This window comes from Grampus griseus, assembly GCF_964374135.1.
Source record: "Grampus griseus genome assembly, chromosome: 17".
Lineage (NCBI taxonomy): Eukaryota > Metazoa > Chordata > Mammalia > Artiodactyla > Delphinidae > Grampus > Grampus griseus.
Window position 1 is genome coordinate 72,309,591 of NC_139011.1, and position 15,806 is coordinate 72,325,396.

Here is a 15,806-nt window from a genome sequence, read left to right on the forward strand (position 1 = left end):
AACACTGCTGTATGTTTTATATGAAAGTTAAGAGAATAAATTCTAAGAGTTCTCATCACAAGGAAAACTATTTTTTTCTTTTCTTTTGTTTCTACATGCGATGATGGATGTTCACTAAACTTATTCTGGTAATCATTTCATGATGTAAAGTCAAATCATTATGCTGTACACCTTAAACTTATACAGTACTGTATGTCAATTATATCTCAATAAAACTGGAAGAAAAAAATTGTAAATGTACCAAGCATCTCACTAAATTCTGAACATAATCCTAACACTTCATCAAATTTGAGAAGCTTGTAGTTTTGAAATCCATTTTGAAAAATGAGTTGCTGGGCCAAGAGAATTTACTTAATAAATAAACTCAGCAATCATTTAAAAAATATTTCTATTATTTTATTTTTGGCCACGAGGCACGGCTTGCAGGATCTTAGTTCCCCAACCGGGGATCAAACCTGGGCCCCTGGCAGTGAAGGCACTGAGTCCTAACCACTGGACAGCCAGGGAGTTCCCTCAACAATCACTTTTTATATTAGCTGCTATGTGCAAGGCATTTTCTAGGCTCTAGCGTTATATCTGGGAACATAGAGATTCTGACTGCAGAGATTTTGTATTCTAGTAGAAAGGTTAGGTAGTAAGTTTGTAGCTATTTGGCAGAGTTATGGGGACATGCTTCAGGCCCTAAATCTAAGCTGTGGTGAGGATAGCTGCAACTCACCAGATTGTTGCCAAAAGAAATTTATACTCTCTGAGAACCAGTAGATTCTTCATGGCTTATTGGACCAGTCCTATGACTCCTTTGAAATATTGACTGTGACCACGGGATCATCCTTACTTGGGTCTCATGTATTTCTCCATCCTTGACTCTCACAAATTTCTCCTGTCCCTCCACTCTTGTATGGTCAGGCCACCCAAGATGGCTGTTCTCTTGCTCTCTGTACATCCCCTGCTGGACCAGTCCCTGCTTCACCTACACCTTACCCACACGACTGACCTTCCCTCTTAATCATAGAGCCTAATCAGTAAATGCCTGTGTACTTGCCCCCGACCCCTGGTAGTAATTGTTCTAATCTTTATATCAGAATGTCTCCACTATGTTAGTTTGTCAAAGGGGTGGTGAGGGGCGTGCTTTTCTGCTGTTTTCCCTGGTAACCAATGAGTCAACCTGATAGTGGGGTATTGCTTCAGGTCCCTTTCTGCTTCAGACGTGTAAAATCCCCCATTCATTAAACCATTGATGTCTCTGTTGCTGACTCTGGGCTCTTTCTTCTGTCTTGAGCCTGGGCCTCAAGGGGTCAAATGGTTGTATAAAGAGCTATTTTGAGATTTTCCATGTAAAATGCTGAACCCACATCTGGGGAGTTCATTTTCTTTTCAAAAACTAATGCTTAGGATTTTCGATGTACATTTCTCCTGCCAATCAACATATACAGCCCAGGCTGGCCTTTGTGAGCCCGACAGACATCCCATTTGCAGTTTGCAACCTAATATCAGAAGAAGTAGTGCTAGCAACAGCTCCTCTGAAAAAGCCTGGCAATATTTATACATGTTAATACTATTTTTCAGTACTTTTTGCCTCCCCTCCACACTTCCTTGAATTAAAAACGTTCTTTTTAGTAAATCTGACAAGGTACTAACAAGCCCACAAGTTCATTTCAGCAGTAGACGGTTCACACACAAGATGTTGACTTTTTTTTTATGGTTATTTTTTATTTTATTTTTTTAACATCTTTATTGGAGTATAATTGCTTTACAATGGTGTGTTAGTTTCTGGTGTAGAACAAAGTGAATCAGCTATATGTATACACATATCCCCATATCTCCTCCCTCTTGCGTCTCCCTCCCACCCTCCCTATCCCAATCCTCTAGGTGGTCACAAAGCTCCGAGCTGATCTCCCTGTGCTATGCGGCTGCTTCCCACTAGCTATCTATTTTACGTTTGGTAGTGTATATATGTCCATGCCACCCTCTCATTTTGTCCCAGCTTACCCTTCCCCCTCCCCGTGTCCTCAAGTCCGATCTCTATGTTGACATGTTTTTACGATTACATGTTCCAAATATCCTGATCTCACAAAAGTGTTCACAGAGACTGATAGATTTTAAAAAAGGAAATAAATGAAACATATATAAATAGGCTTTTTCATTAGAATGAATGATGAAAAGTATTGACCCTACCTAGCAGTACTCTTGCTTTTGTGAGCTTTTTATTTCATTGTCTTTGACCTGAAATCACAGTCTTTATAGGAAATGGCTAAAGAGGCTGAAAGGTAACTAAGAAGATGGGTGGCTGGAAATAAATGTTTCCTCAAGCATTTATTACCCTTCAGAAATGTCCATCAGCTGAAATGTTACGCCCATAGAACCACTTAAGCAGTGCAGAGGAGAGAAGCGGGTAGTTATTAATTTTTAAGGCTGGTGGACAGCTTTCAGTCCAAGAAAGGCTTAACTTTGCATTTTGAATAAGGCAGAGATTTTCATTAGTTAGAATAGAAATCGAAATGATAAATGATATATTGTCTGCCAAAATACTGTGACATTACATTATCTACTTGCAGTTACCTTTCAGAAGAAGCTTTCCAGAAGCATACTTAGATAAATTGGAAGGCTACCAGTATTATTTTCTTATTTTATGTTTAAAGTCTGGAAACACAATTCAAAGGACACGTCTTCTCGACTGGGGGTTGGTAAGGGCAGTTCATTGTTGCACCCGAAACCTAAGTGTTGGCACAAATTGTACTAGAGTATGAGATCATTGCAATTGGTTTCAGACATTTCTTTTTGCTCACATCTGCCTTCTGAAGACTCTAGGACAATTTAATTAAAATTGCACTTTGATTCCTACTGCTTTCAATAAAAAATATGAAATTACCCTCACTTGAGAACTCTCAGACTAAAAGGTTTGTGATTGCTTTCTACTGTTGACTTGCTCCCCGCCGATTATCATGTCAGGTTGGTCTACGGCATGTTTACTTTGTTTTGAGCACCCAGAATCCTTTTGGCTCTAAGTATTATTTGAATTGATGGTAACAATTTATACTTTATACTTTATACTACTTTATACAGATGTCTCTTGGTAACTTAATGTAGGGCCCTAATAACAAACAGTACAATTAAACCATGAATAGAATAGGCTGCTAGCAGGTGCTTCAATGCTGGTTTGATGGGCATTAAAATAGCTGATTCAGAGGTTTCTATAGAGAAACTTAAACTAGTTAAAGACTCTAAAATCACTAAAACTACGATATCTGCCAGGAGGAATCTGATCCATGTACAATGACATTATTTCTCTCAAAAAGGCTGCTAGAAGGTCAAAAATCTTTTACCCAATTTAGATGAGCCTTTTATTTTGCATGACATTTTGCATTTCCAAGTTTTGCTTGAAATCACAAGCTTCAAGGAAAAGCCCTTTATATATTTATTCTGCTAGATAAAAGAAGATTATTGATTAATCTACCTGTCCTCACACAATAAGGTGGGGACGAAGCATTAGAATCATTTGAGAACCTCTACTCAGTTCGGTGAGGAGAAGAAACAGGATCATTTCGGTACCTACTCAAAAGTATTTTATAAGGTATTCAGCTGGGATTTATCAATCAGTGTATCATTTGGGGGGAAGTATTTATTCAGCACCAATTCCAATAATTTTTTTAAGCTTTCAATTCCAGTTGAAATTGTCCTTGCTCAACCGGTTGTTTTTTGGCTGTCAGGCTGTCTTAGCTGTGAGTTGGAAGCATGTTGCTGATTTTCTGTACACTAACTTTGTCAAATTGTGGAACTACTAATGGAACACCTGAAAAGGTACTTTTTGAAGTTGACCTCATAGTCAAAAGTATTGTCATTACAACAGCACTTTCGAAATGTCAGAAACTTTCTAGCTCATCTAGCATTAAAAAACAAAACAAAACAAAACAAAGCCCCAAGCAAGCACAAAAGAGATGATGTGGTACGTTTGCGTGTTTTCACTGCCTAATGAGTTTAATCTCAAGGTCTAATATCTCTTCCGGTTGGTTAAATAAATCCTCATTGTTAACTGGATTCCAGTTCATACACGATGCACTGTACCTATTTGGTGGCAAGCAATCATCAGACCCTTTTGGAGTTGTGTTCTAGAAAGAAGTTGTAATGGCTAGCTAGACACTTATCCTCATTTTTGTTAAGAGTCAACTTTGCAACCCAGAGAGTATCTGCAGCGGTATAACCAAATCCCTGGGATGGTTGGGTATGATTTGTTTATCTAATAATTTATTATTATTTTTAAATTAAATTTTTCTTCGGTATTACATGAACCCATAATGGAGTGGTGCCAAAAAGTGCCTTAGACATTAGCAGGCACCCCATAAATGCCACTCGTTAACCTACGTTGCTAAATCTCTACCCACATAACTTGGGGTAATATGTCTTTTTTTTTTTTTTTTTTAGTGTTCTGCTAAAATGTGACCACTTAGCTTTTTATCATTCCATTAATTCTTTTTCAGCATCTCTCTCTCTTTTTTTTTAACATCTTGCATTGAAGGTTGTCATTTTTAGTTTTCTCAGAGTATTTTATGTAGTTTATGTATGTGTTGTTCTTGGTAGACTGTGTTATTGTATTGATGTTATCGCTATTAGTCAGATTTCAAAATTCTGTAGCCAGCATACTTACAATTAGTGGTGGATAAAACAACCCCAATTTTCTACTCAGAGAAACGTTTAGGTCTCTGATGAAAAGTTACTAAAATGAAACAACAGCCATTTATCTGTAGGTGTCCCTGTCTCTGAGCATCCTCCCACATGACTTGCATTGAGAGTTTCAATACTTAGCACCATCTTGTGTGTGTGCAGTATAGTTGGTAAATGTTTGATTGTAACTTTACTATGCTGATTTTAATCATTTAAAATTCCAAATATAAAAGATTTCACGGTCCTGTAATGATTAGTTTTGGAAGCTATATCTCAGATAAAATAAACCCACAGGTAGGTAGAATAATACTTACAGGTGTCCTCTTCTTCCACGAAAATACTGATCACATAACAGGCATACACAAAACCAACCAACTGCAAAGGAGAAAAAAATATCTTAAAAATCTAGGACAGATGTCCGTAATTAAAAAGCCTAGGTAACCAATAGATAAAGAATACACAGTATTATCGTCTATGAATTTGTAGTAGAAAAAAATCTTAAATGCTATTTAAATGTTTTAAAATAATAGCCGTGATTTTAAAGAACCTTTTCATTTCTACTTAGGTTTAATGGCTTTCTAAAGTAGGACACAGAACTGGGGAAAAACTGCAGATATTTCACTTAGATTTTGATTTGGGATTTACAGTTCTTATATTGCAAAATCACCACAGATTATTCAGAACATCTGTTTCTAAGTTTTGACTATTTGTAGAGCAATTTGTAGCAACTCTCATTATTACTACAACTATTTTAATGTTTAATTACCACAAAGGGAATCAAAATATGTTCATTGTAAATTAAATACCAATCATTTACTTAATTGTGGAAAATGCTCTGAGCATGTAAATTCTATTTGAATACGAAATTGTTTTGTTAATTATCCACTGCCAGCCACCAACACCACATATATTGTTCTTCTTACTTGACTGTTCCCCCTTTGTTTCTGCATCCCCTCCCTTCCCTAATTAGTAACTATTTGAACCTGTCCTTTGGCACGCAGGGAATGTTTAAGAGACTGAAACCTTTTTCCTACTAAGAAACAGGGATACAAAAAGGCTTTTGTACCCTAGGGGGCCTCACAGGGTCCTGCTTGGTTTCAAGGGCAGGGATGTGTATGTGCGCCCATAGTCCGGGGTAAGGCCTTCTGAAGAGAGCTGGCTGTGCAGTTCGGGAGCAGGACCCTACCCAAGAGAACAATATTCCTTTGCGTTCTTCTGCGGCCACATCATACAGGGAGGCTCCTGTTGCCTCATGGGATATTGCTAGTACTTTAGTAACACATGAAGTCCTAGCGTGCAGTCCTGGTGAGGCTACCAGAGTCAAGCCACATGTTAGATATTGTTAAAGGCTGGTTTTTCTTAGGTTTTTAGAAAATAGATAGACAGATAGAAAGAAATAGGAGTAACATTTTCTCCTTATGCTCCCATGGATTATCTTGTTCATTCCTTTTAATACATGGGTTCTACTTTGGATTCCTTTATGTACCTCATTAGATGAATATGACCTACTATGGAGAATTGACTTTGAAGATGACCCTTTTGCTTAAAGAGCAGTGCAGTGAGTTCAGCTGACATGAGTCCTAGTGACAGAAACAGGCAGATCAGATATCTTTTGAACCCTAAAGAGCTAGACCAAGGGATGGCCAAACAAATTAAGAGTTTCTTTGTATGCAGTGTGACTAGGATGGCGGATACTTTGGGTCTCTTCTACTCACTTTGCAAGGAGAAGGGTAGTAGAAGAATGGATGAATCATGTTACAGTAGAAAAATGTCTGAACTAGTTTTGTTACTTTTGTTACAGACCAACATTTAGATACTGCATTGTTTATCTCAGACGTTGCTTATTGAATAGTTAGGCCACAGGTGCTTGACAGCTTACGTAGTTCAATAATTTTTCCCCTACAGCAAACTCAGCTAAGTTAGATCTCACAAATCATTATTTTTCCATCTAAGTAGGTGAAAGATAAGCAAACTGTTTTGATTGAGTGCTGTAGAACTTTCCTAGTATAAAGCCAAGGCCTTCATGATAGCTCAATACTACGATGAATATTATTTTTCTACTTTCCTAATAGGCTATACATCTCTACAAAAAAATCTGTTTACACCTTTATGCTGATTTGAAGTAGAATAATTATTTTGTCTTCATTGATACCTTTTGAGATGACAATGATGTCTAAAGTGTATATTAGCATATTATTAGCCTCTTTGACAGGGAACATATGTTGGTGTCTTCCAACATTAGCTCATTCCATTTGATATGCTGGGTCCATTGGCATTTACTGGTTGGTTCATTGGCATTTACTGGAAGAAAGGCCAGAGGACTGATGAGAAGGGTCCTTGAGAGCAAACTTGGTGAACTCAATGCTAAAACACTCTTTTCATACACCAATATGTAGAGTTAATTTGATGGGATTGAAAAAAATCCCATCCTGATAGAGAGATTTTAACTTGAAAATGAAGTCTACCCCACCCTTCTCTGGTTTGCCTTCCAAGAGACCTGGAAAGCAGTAACTGCTAATGACTGTTCCATAAATTGCTTCGTTACATATTTATACATTTAAAGGAACAATCGAAGCAACCTCTAGGGACTCTTTTTAATACAAAATAAAAATTTATTTTTTTGCAGAAAACTTTTTAATGATTCTAATACAAGTTTCCTTCCAGGCTAAACAAAAAGGGGTTGACCAGATGGCTAATACTGAAGAACAAATGCAAGTTATTTAGTCTTGTTTCCATCATTTGAGTAAGTGCAGTTGAAATTTAGGGAGCGGTTTGGGGTCAGGATGAGACATTGAGCAAGTTAGAAGGACTGCATAAGAAGATGATTATAGATGTACTTTTATAAAGGCAAAAGGAGCAAACTCAACTGAATAATTTTTCAAAAAAATATTTATCGGGTTTCCCTGGTGGTGCAGTGGTTGAGAGTCTGCCTGCCGATGCAGGGGACATGGGTTCGTGCCCTGGTCCAGGAAGATCCCACATGCCGCGGAGCGGCTGGGCCTGTGAGCCATGGCCGCTGAGCCTGCGCGTCCGGAGCCTGTGCTCCGCAACGGGAGAGGCCACAGCAGTGAGAGGCCCGCGTACCGCAAAAAAAAAAAAAAAGTTTTTACTTAAGTTTTATTTATTTTGTATTTCTTCCCTGTGTTTTAGAACCACGGATTATTTTAAAATTACTGGGTTAACTGTGTTTCTGAAAAGATTGTCTATATACTGAAGATAATTCATCGATAGATTTATTTCTCTTTTTCCAAATGAGTCTTTTTTTTTTTTTTAAATTTATTTATTTATGGCTGCGTTGGGTCTTCATTGTGGCGCGTGGGCTTTTCTCTAGTTGTGGTGAGCTGGGGCCACCCTTCGTTGCGGTTTGTGGGCTTCTCATTGCGGTGGCTTCTCTTGTTGCAGAGCACGGGCTTTAGGCACATGGGCCTCAGTAGCTGTGGCTCGTGGGCTACAGAGTGCAGGCTCAGTAGTTGTGGCTCATGGGCCTAGTTGCTCTGCGGCATGTGGGATCCTCCCGAACCAGGGCTCGAACCCGTGTCCCCCGCATTGGCAGGCAGATTCTCAGCCACTGCGCCAACAGGGAAGCCCCCAAATGAGCCTTCTGACAAATAGAAAGTAAGATCAGGCTCTTAGTTGTAGTGATACCACACTATCCTTCCCTATTCAGTGAATTATTTTTTATTAATGAAATGTGAGAACACCCAGTTTTTAAAGAACAGAGCAATGCACAGCAACAGAAAATTTGTCATATCCAATTGTTTACTAATGGATCTTAATAATATCTTGAGAGATGTAAAGAAAGGAATTTTGGCTAAGTAATTGAAATACGCAATACCGTTAACCGGAAACAATAAGATAAAGACATGCCGTATTAGAAATATTAGATCATCGTCCAGGCCTTCAAACAGAATTTGTCAGACATAATCTCAATATTAATAACAAATGAATTAATTAAAATATATCCTTTTACTTTTGCTTTATTGACTGGCATACTAATAAAATATTTATTCCCCAAATTACTTTTGCTATCATGATTAACCAAATGACTGTTTAATTAATAATGTTATTCTCATGAGAACATGTCTAGACATCATGTTAATCACTTATCTGTAGAAGCTGACTGTTGTATAGTTCTTGGTTTCCCAGAACATGAGTTGAAATAGTCCCTGTGGCTTTCTGCTTATCTCCAAGAAATGGAATAAAATGCATTCTTGCCAATAGTGAAGACACATAAGATAAATAATATCAGGATAATAATCCTGATTATTTCTGCTTTAAATAAAGTTTTGAGTCATTCGCTTTAAAGACACCTCTTTTCTCTTCCATTAAAAACATCCATCTCTATAGTTGTAACAGTTGAATGATTTTCTCCTCCATATTGTAAATTCTGACTGCGTAAATTCAACCTTTTTCAATATATTAAATGGATGTAAATGGCATAAGACTAGATTCCAACACCATTTTTTTTTTTTTTTTTTGGTACGCGGGCCTCTCACTGTTGTGGCCTCTCCCGTTGAGGAACACAGGCTCCGGACGCGCAGGCTCAGCGGCCATGGCTCCCGGGCCCAGTCGCTCCGCGGCATGTGGGATCTTCCCGGACCGGGGCACGAACCCGTGTCCCCTGCATCGGCAGGCGGACTCTCAACCACTGTGCCACCATGGAAACCCGAGTTACTTTTTTTTTTAATTGGAGTATAATTGCTTTACAATGTTGTGTTTCTACTGTACAATGAAGTGAATTAGCTATATGTATACATATAGCCCCTCCCTCTTAGGCCTCCCCCTCCCCCAATCCCACCTATATAAAGCATTCGTCTAAGTAAAAAAAAAAAGACAAACAATAGAAAAATGAGCAAAGAACGTAAATATCTAAGCTATACAGAAAGAAAGAAAACTAATAAACTGTGGAATGATGTCATACATCAGTCATAAATTAAATGCACATTAAGAGTACAAGAAAACTATGTTATGACCAAATTTGCAACATTTTTTTTTTTTGTGGGTGTGTATTAGCAAAGGTGGTCAGATAGATATTCTCATATACTACGTTTGGAAGAAAAAGTTGGTAAAAAGCATTATACTCTTTGACCCAGTAATTTTACCTCTAAAAACCCATCACAGAAATATTTAAAGAATCTCTATAGTGATTTTTTTTTTTTTTTTAGTTACTTTTCTAGCAAGAGGGAGCAAGCCTACTCTTTGTCAGGGGTGGGATGGGGGAGAAGTTACCTCATCCCTTAGGGATGCTAGCTGAAAACACAACCCTGAGAAATGGTTCAGGCAAAGAGTGATGGTAAATTTGGAGGTCATCAGTGTATTTATAGATAGTATTTAAAGCCATGTGACTGGATTAGATCACTAAGGAAGTGAGTGAAGGGAGAGAAGAGATCCAGGGATGAAGCCCTGGAACATATTACATTTAGGGGTTGGAGAGAAGTTAACTCACCAGCAAGAGACAGAAAAGGACTGACCCAAGGGATACAGAGATACAAGAAAGCCAGGGCTATTGGGGGCATCCAAGGCCTCTGATAGGTCAAGGACAACCAGCACTGTGTTACTGAGCGCTGGGCTGGGTAAAGTGGAGGAAATGGGAGACCCTGATGGAAGTGGTTTTGATGGAGGGTGGGGCAAAAATCTGATCAGAGTGGGTTCAGGAGGAAATAGGATGTCAACGATTATTTCAAGGAGTTTTACCTAAAAGGAGAGTAGAGAAAGGGACAGCAGCTGGAGAAAGATGGGAGGTCGATGGGGATTTTGGTTTTTGTTTTGAAAAGTGGGCATTACTACAACATTTGTTTTCTGATGGGGATAAACTCTTTTTTAAATCATAATTCACAAGTTGGGGTCATGGAGAACAAAGAATCTCTAGCCTGTCCAAGCACACACGCACTTGTTATCTGTCTCCAAGCCCTCTATAATCCTGCTTCAACCTGGCTTCCGAGGCTTATCCCCGACTCTTCTTCTCTGCCATAGCCTGTGCTCCAACTCCCTACACATTCCCCATTCTTTGCGTGCCCGCCAACCCCTAACCCGTTCTCATCTCTCTGCTTGCCCAAACCCGCTCATCCTCTAAGTCCTGATGTTAATGTCACTTTCTTTGATCTCTCCAGTGGATTCGCCTCTAAGTCTGAACTGTCTCAGCACTTTGTTCTTATATCTCCAATGGCGGTTCCCAGCATTGCTTTGTATCATAGCTATGTGTGCACTTCCCAGTAGACCCTTGAAGGCAGGAACCATCGGAGAGAGCTGGTAGCATGGCCACATCCTCTGAGAGTCCTGACCTGGTCCCTTCAGGAAGAGGATCTGCTCCTTCCCTTACTTTGGCCTCATGTACCACGGTGGAGGCACGTTTCACATGATTATACAATCTGTTTGCATGTCTGTCTCCACCACCAGGCTCTGGAGAGAACTTTTTGTCAACTCAACTTTGCATTTCGGACACATTGCCTGGTACAAAGACGGTACTCATTAAATGTTTATGAATGAATAAATGATGAGAAGCGCTGTATTGCAAAGCAAAGTGGGGGCAGGGAAACCAGTATGGCTGAAATAAGGTGGGTGAATTCCAGCGTGTTAGCAACGCTGAAATTCCCACAGGGTTCCCGGGTCACTCAGCCAACGTAAAAGCCGGCTCTGCTCACCACAGCAGTAGCTTTCGTCTTGATAAGTTCCATAGATTTTTGCTGTTTTGCTTTGATACCATCTGGGTCATGCAATAAACACGAGAACAAGCCAATGATTGTACCATGTTAGACAGATGGCTGTATCGTAAACATGTAGAAAGAAAAGGGATTTTAGGGATCTTAGTCTATTTCCACTTATGAATTAACTATTGGTTGATTTTACATGAAACCAAACATTTGAAGTACATTAAAAGTAGCCACAGGCATTCCTGAATACATGCTGCTTCCTTCACTGGGGAGAGGAGAAATAAGATGATGGAATAAGAGTTTTCTAGCCACTTTTCTGAAGTGGTGAGTGGAGGGTTGGAATGCTCCAACCCTCACTGCAAGTCTGAATGCAGCCTGCCCTCTTGTCATGTCAGGATGACAGATGACAGAATGTCCAGGCACATGACACATGGTTACTAACTTGGGAACCTTCTGACTCCCTCTTTTAGAAGGGGTGTGGGCTCAGCTTTGTGCAATGGCTCACCCTCTGTATTGGATGGGACAGCAGGCATATCCTTCCTTCCTAGGGAGATATTTAAGATCCCACATGCCGCGGAGCGGCTGGGCCCGTGAGCCATGGCCGCTGAGCCTGCGCGTCCGGAGCCTGTGCTCCGCCACGGGAGAGGCCACAACAGTGAGAGGCCCGCGTACCGCAAAAAAACCAAAACCAAAACCAAACAAAAAAACTCTGAGACTGAAGAACAGGCTGCAGGTGGACAGTCTCATCGCACAGAGCTGTGTGGACACGTTTCTTTCTCTGTGGCTTCCAGGAGGGCTTCTTCGTGCAACTGTCACCCACGTCCACCTGTTTTCTTCTGTGTGCCCAGCAGAACAAAGTCTGGGAACTTAGGATCCTCAGGGGAGGAGGTCCCCGGAGGGACTGGCTTCTTATTTACTATGACTCTAGAGACAGTATCCTCGGAATCCTAGTAATTCCTAACCTATTTGTTTTTTAATCAACCTGCTCATACTTACCCTTCAGGAATCCAGAATGTGTTATGTCTGTTTATGGAAGTGAAGCCTGAAATTATCTGAAGACATTTGGTTCACTCTCCTAAGAGTCCCACTGGCACCCTGGGCTCCAAATGAATCAATGAATATGGAAATAAGTTGTTTTCTCTACGATGACCATAAAAATATACACTGGCAACAGCATCACATTACTTTGGGCTTTGGGGATTTACTGTCCTTATGTGTATGAGAAGCACTTGTGTAGACAGTCAAAATGGAAAACAAATGGTTTGCTGGCTTCCACCAAGGAAGATAAGCTTTTCAATGACACGCTTTTATGATGCAGACACTCTGCACAAGCCAGCTCAGCAATCTACAGAGGACACACGAGTTACTCTGACTTGCAAAAAGCTTTGTTCTCAGTGCGTTTCTGGTGTCAGGTCATTGAGGAATAAGAGCATTGTTCAAACAGGACAAACAGACAGTCAAGCCTATTTAGGTAACTCACATCTGGGACCTTTCTAAGTGTCCACGGCCAAGCTTGATGATTCTTCAGTGGCACCATGTAAATAGTTTGGTAGGGTCATAGTACCTGAGTGTTACGAGATAATGTGAAGAAAAATGTTTCTATTAAGGAAAACGTCTTCTAGTTTTTACCCATTTTACAATCTTAAACATAAAGCTAAAAGTCAACTTGTAAATGTGTGAGATGCACGTAAATGTAGCTTGGAGCTAAAGAGTTGCTCTTGTGATGGTGTCGGAATGTGGTGGGTAGGGTCTTGGGTGAGCATATATGGGGACTTACTCCAGGTCACATCGAGCTCTGCCCCCTCCATACCTGACCCTCTACATGGAGTCAGGTCCAGGGAACTGGAGTAAAAGCTGGGCTTGGGCAGAAGCCCACTCAGACCCACCTCAACTTGTCTGTTCCATCTTCTGTCCCTGTTTCCATCATGAGCTGTTGACTTCACTCTCTAACAACTCAGACCTCTAGCTCTGATGACTCATTTTGAATCTGTTCTTTGGCTTACTAGAGCATGTTGACTCTTCTTGTGCCTCTCAGGGTCAAGGGTGGGCACCCTCAGTGTCTCAGGAGGGACATTCCTGCCAACATGCCCTCAAATCCAGCTTGCCACTGGACCACACAACCCGACAGTGGGACGTCCATCTCCAAATCTTACGTATTGAGAACGGAGATCCCCAGAGCACTCACTGAAAGGCAGTGGATGGCAGACTGGCCGTGCTCTGAGCCCCATTTTAGGTAGCCAGGCACTGCCCCAGGGCATACAGATCTGTGTGTCTGTCCACTGCCACCCGCTTCCCACTGAGGAGCTGGCTCAGTCAGCAAGGGAGTCGTTGAGAGGATATTAACAAATGGCAATGTCTGGAGCCCTGTCGATTGTGGACACTGCTCCCGCCATCCAGGGACAGTCATGCAACCTCCGTAGACTTCTCAGCCCCTGGCTGCAGATGGAGTTCTATGTGGATATATAGACTTTACAGATCTTAGGAGAACCCAAGAGAAAAACAGGCATTCCTCTGCTTGGACGATCTGTGGAATTTAAGGGGAGACATTTTGCAAAATGGAAGTCTACTTGTCCGTAATCAAGTGGGGTTTTCACAGGTTTCTTAATTTGTTTGAGGGATGTATTTGAAAGTCCCACCTAGTGACGTGTGGCAGGAGCTGTGATCCGCTTGGCTGTATTAGTACATGGAGTCAATTCCACCTAATTCCCTTCTTGAACAGAGACCAAATGAGACTGTGGTCTAGTTCTGAGAAGGCCCCAGGGTGTCCTTTGTGAGCAACTGGCTGCAGGACCAGTGCACCAGCCTTTGTAACCAATGAACCTTTGAGGGGAGCAGAGGCACAGCCTAGGATCTGCCCGGACTTCACTGTTCTGCAGCAGATCACCCATCCTCCATTCAGGGCCAAGGCGGGGGAGGATCCCATGTCATGGACCGCCTGACCTCTCCCGATGGTCTCTGTGATGAGTACTGCCACCTCGCCTGTGTGCTGTTCCTGTACCCTCCTTGGTTCTGAGCCTCTGTATCTCTTTTCTCACGACTTCTGGAACAACTTCAGGGTCCCCGGGACCAATGGTCTTCTTTGGAGGCATTCAGGGAGTTCCATTTAGCGCTTGAGGAATCCACAAGTGGCAACTCTTGCTTCTGGTGTTCCTCCAGTGTATCCGGTTCTCAGGATGGGTTTCAGCCTTGCTCCTGGAATCCAGTGCTTATCTTACAGTTAATGGTTATGCTGGTTGAGAGCCCAGCTTTGTGGTTGGAGAGATCTCAGTTCAAATACTGCCTTTGCCACTACTATCTGAGCAACCTTTGGCAAGGTATTTGACCTCTCTGAGCCTCAGTTTCCTCATATATAAAATGGGGAAAATGATCGTATTAAATACTTCATTGATTATTGTGAGGGTTACTGAGCTAGTGGATGTTTAGTGCTTAGCACAGGGCTTAGCAAGACACTATGGGTCCATTGATTCATTAAGCCCTTATATCTTTAAGACCTAAGTTCTATCGTCATCTTCATTCTATGAAGGAGAAAACTGAGGCACAGAGGTTAATCAATTTGTCCCCAAACCACTTAGGTAGGAAGTTACACTCTGACTCTGTAGCCCATGATGCTGACCTCTCCCCTTACTGCTGCCATATATACAGCTCTTCTACAATCCAAATCTGCATTTACTTGGCAAAGCAGTGACAAGCTCCTTTATACTATAATCGCAAGATTTTTCTTTTTAAAAAGTTAATTAATTTATTTTTGGCTGTGTTGGGTCTTCGTTGCTGTGTGGGGGCTTTCTCTAGTTGCAGTGAGCGGGGGCTACTCTTTGTTGTGGTGCGCGGGCTTCTCATTGCGGTGGCTTCTCTTGTTGCGGAGCACGGGTTCTAGGGCGCGCGGGCTTCAGTAGCTGCAGTGCGCGGGCTCTAGAGTGCAGGCTCAGTAGTTGTGGCTCGCAGGCTCTAGAGCGCAGGCTCAGTAGTTGTGGCGCATGGGCTTAGTTGCTCCCAGCATGTGGGAGGGATCTTCCCGGACGAGGGATCGAACCTGTGTCCCCTGCATTGGCAGGCAGATTCTTAGCCACTGCGCCACCAGGGAAGTCCCAAGATTTTTTTCATAGTAATCTTACATGGGATTAAGTACTATCCAGGTGTTCACGCACCCCACTGCTCACCACATGCTCTGTTCTTTTAAAATGATGATTTAAGCTTTCCAAAGCATTTAAAAAGCCTGAGAAGTATAAGATTTGAGTCAAAAGCATAAAACAGTTCTAAGATGCTTGTGTCTAATAATCTGGAGTTTTTAGACTTTACTTTTAGTTTTACTAGATACTTTTCCAATACAATGAGCAACAGTCATCATTATTCCTTATAATATGTTGAAATCATTAGAAAGGAGGCGGTTTTCACTAATGTTATCCATTTTCTTATTGCCCAAACTAAGAGCTTTTTCCTAAGATGAAATGGCTTTGGAATGATCCCAGAACTATAAGGCTGTGATATTTCCTTTCAAAT

General features: G+C 41.1%; 1 protein-coding gene across 1 annotated transcript in view; it reads right to left on the reverse strand.

The window, feature by feature from the left end:
* NKAIN3 (sodium/potassium transporting ATPase interacting 3) overlaps window positions 1–15,806 on the reverse strand; it is a gene marked incomplete at both ends in the record, with an annotated part of 513,406 nt that overhangs the window by 23,709 nt on the left and 473,891 nt on the right. Inside the window, one exon of the mRNA XM_082675209.1 lies at window positions 4,974–5,034. Coding sequence (XP_082531335.1) covers window positions 4,974–5,034 — 61 coding nt within the window. The remainder of the gene's footprint in view (window positions 1–4,973; window positions 5,035–15,806) is intronic.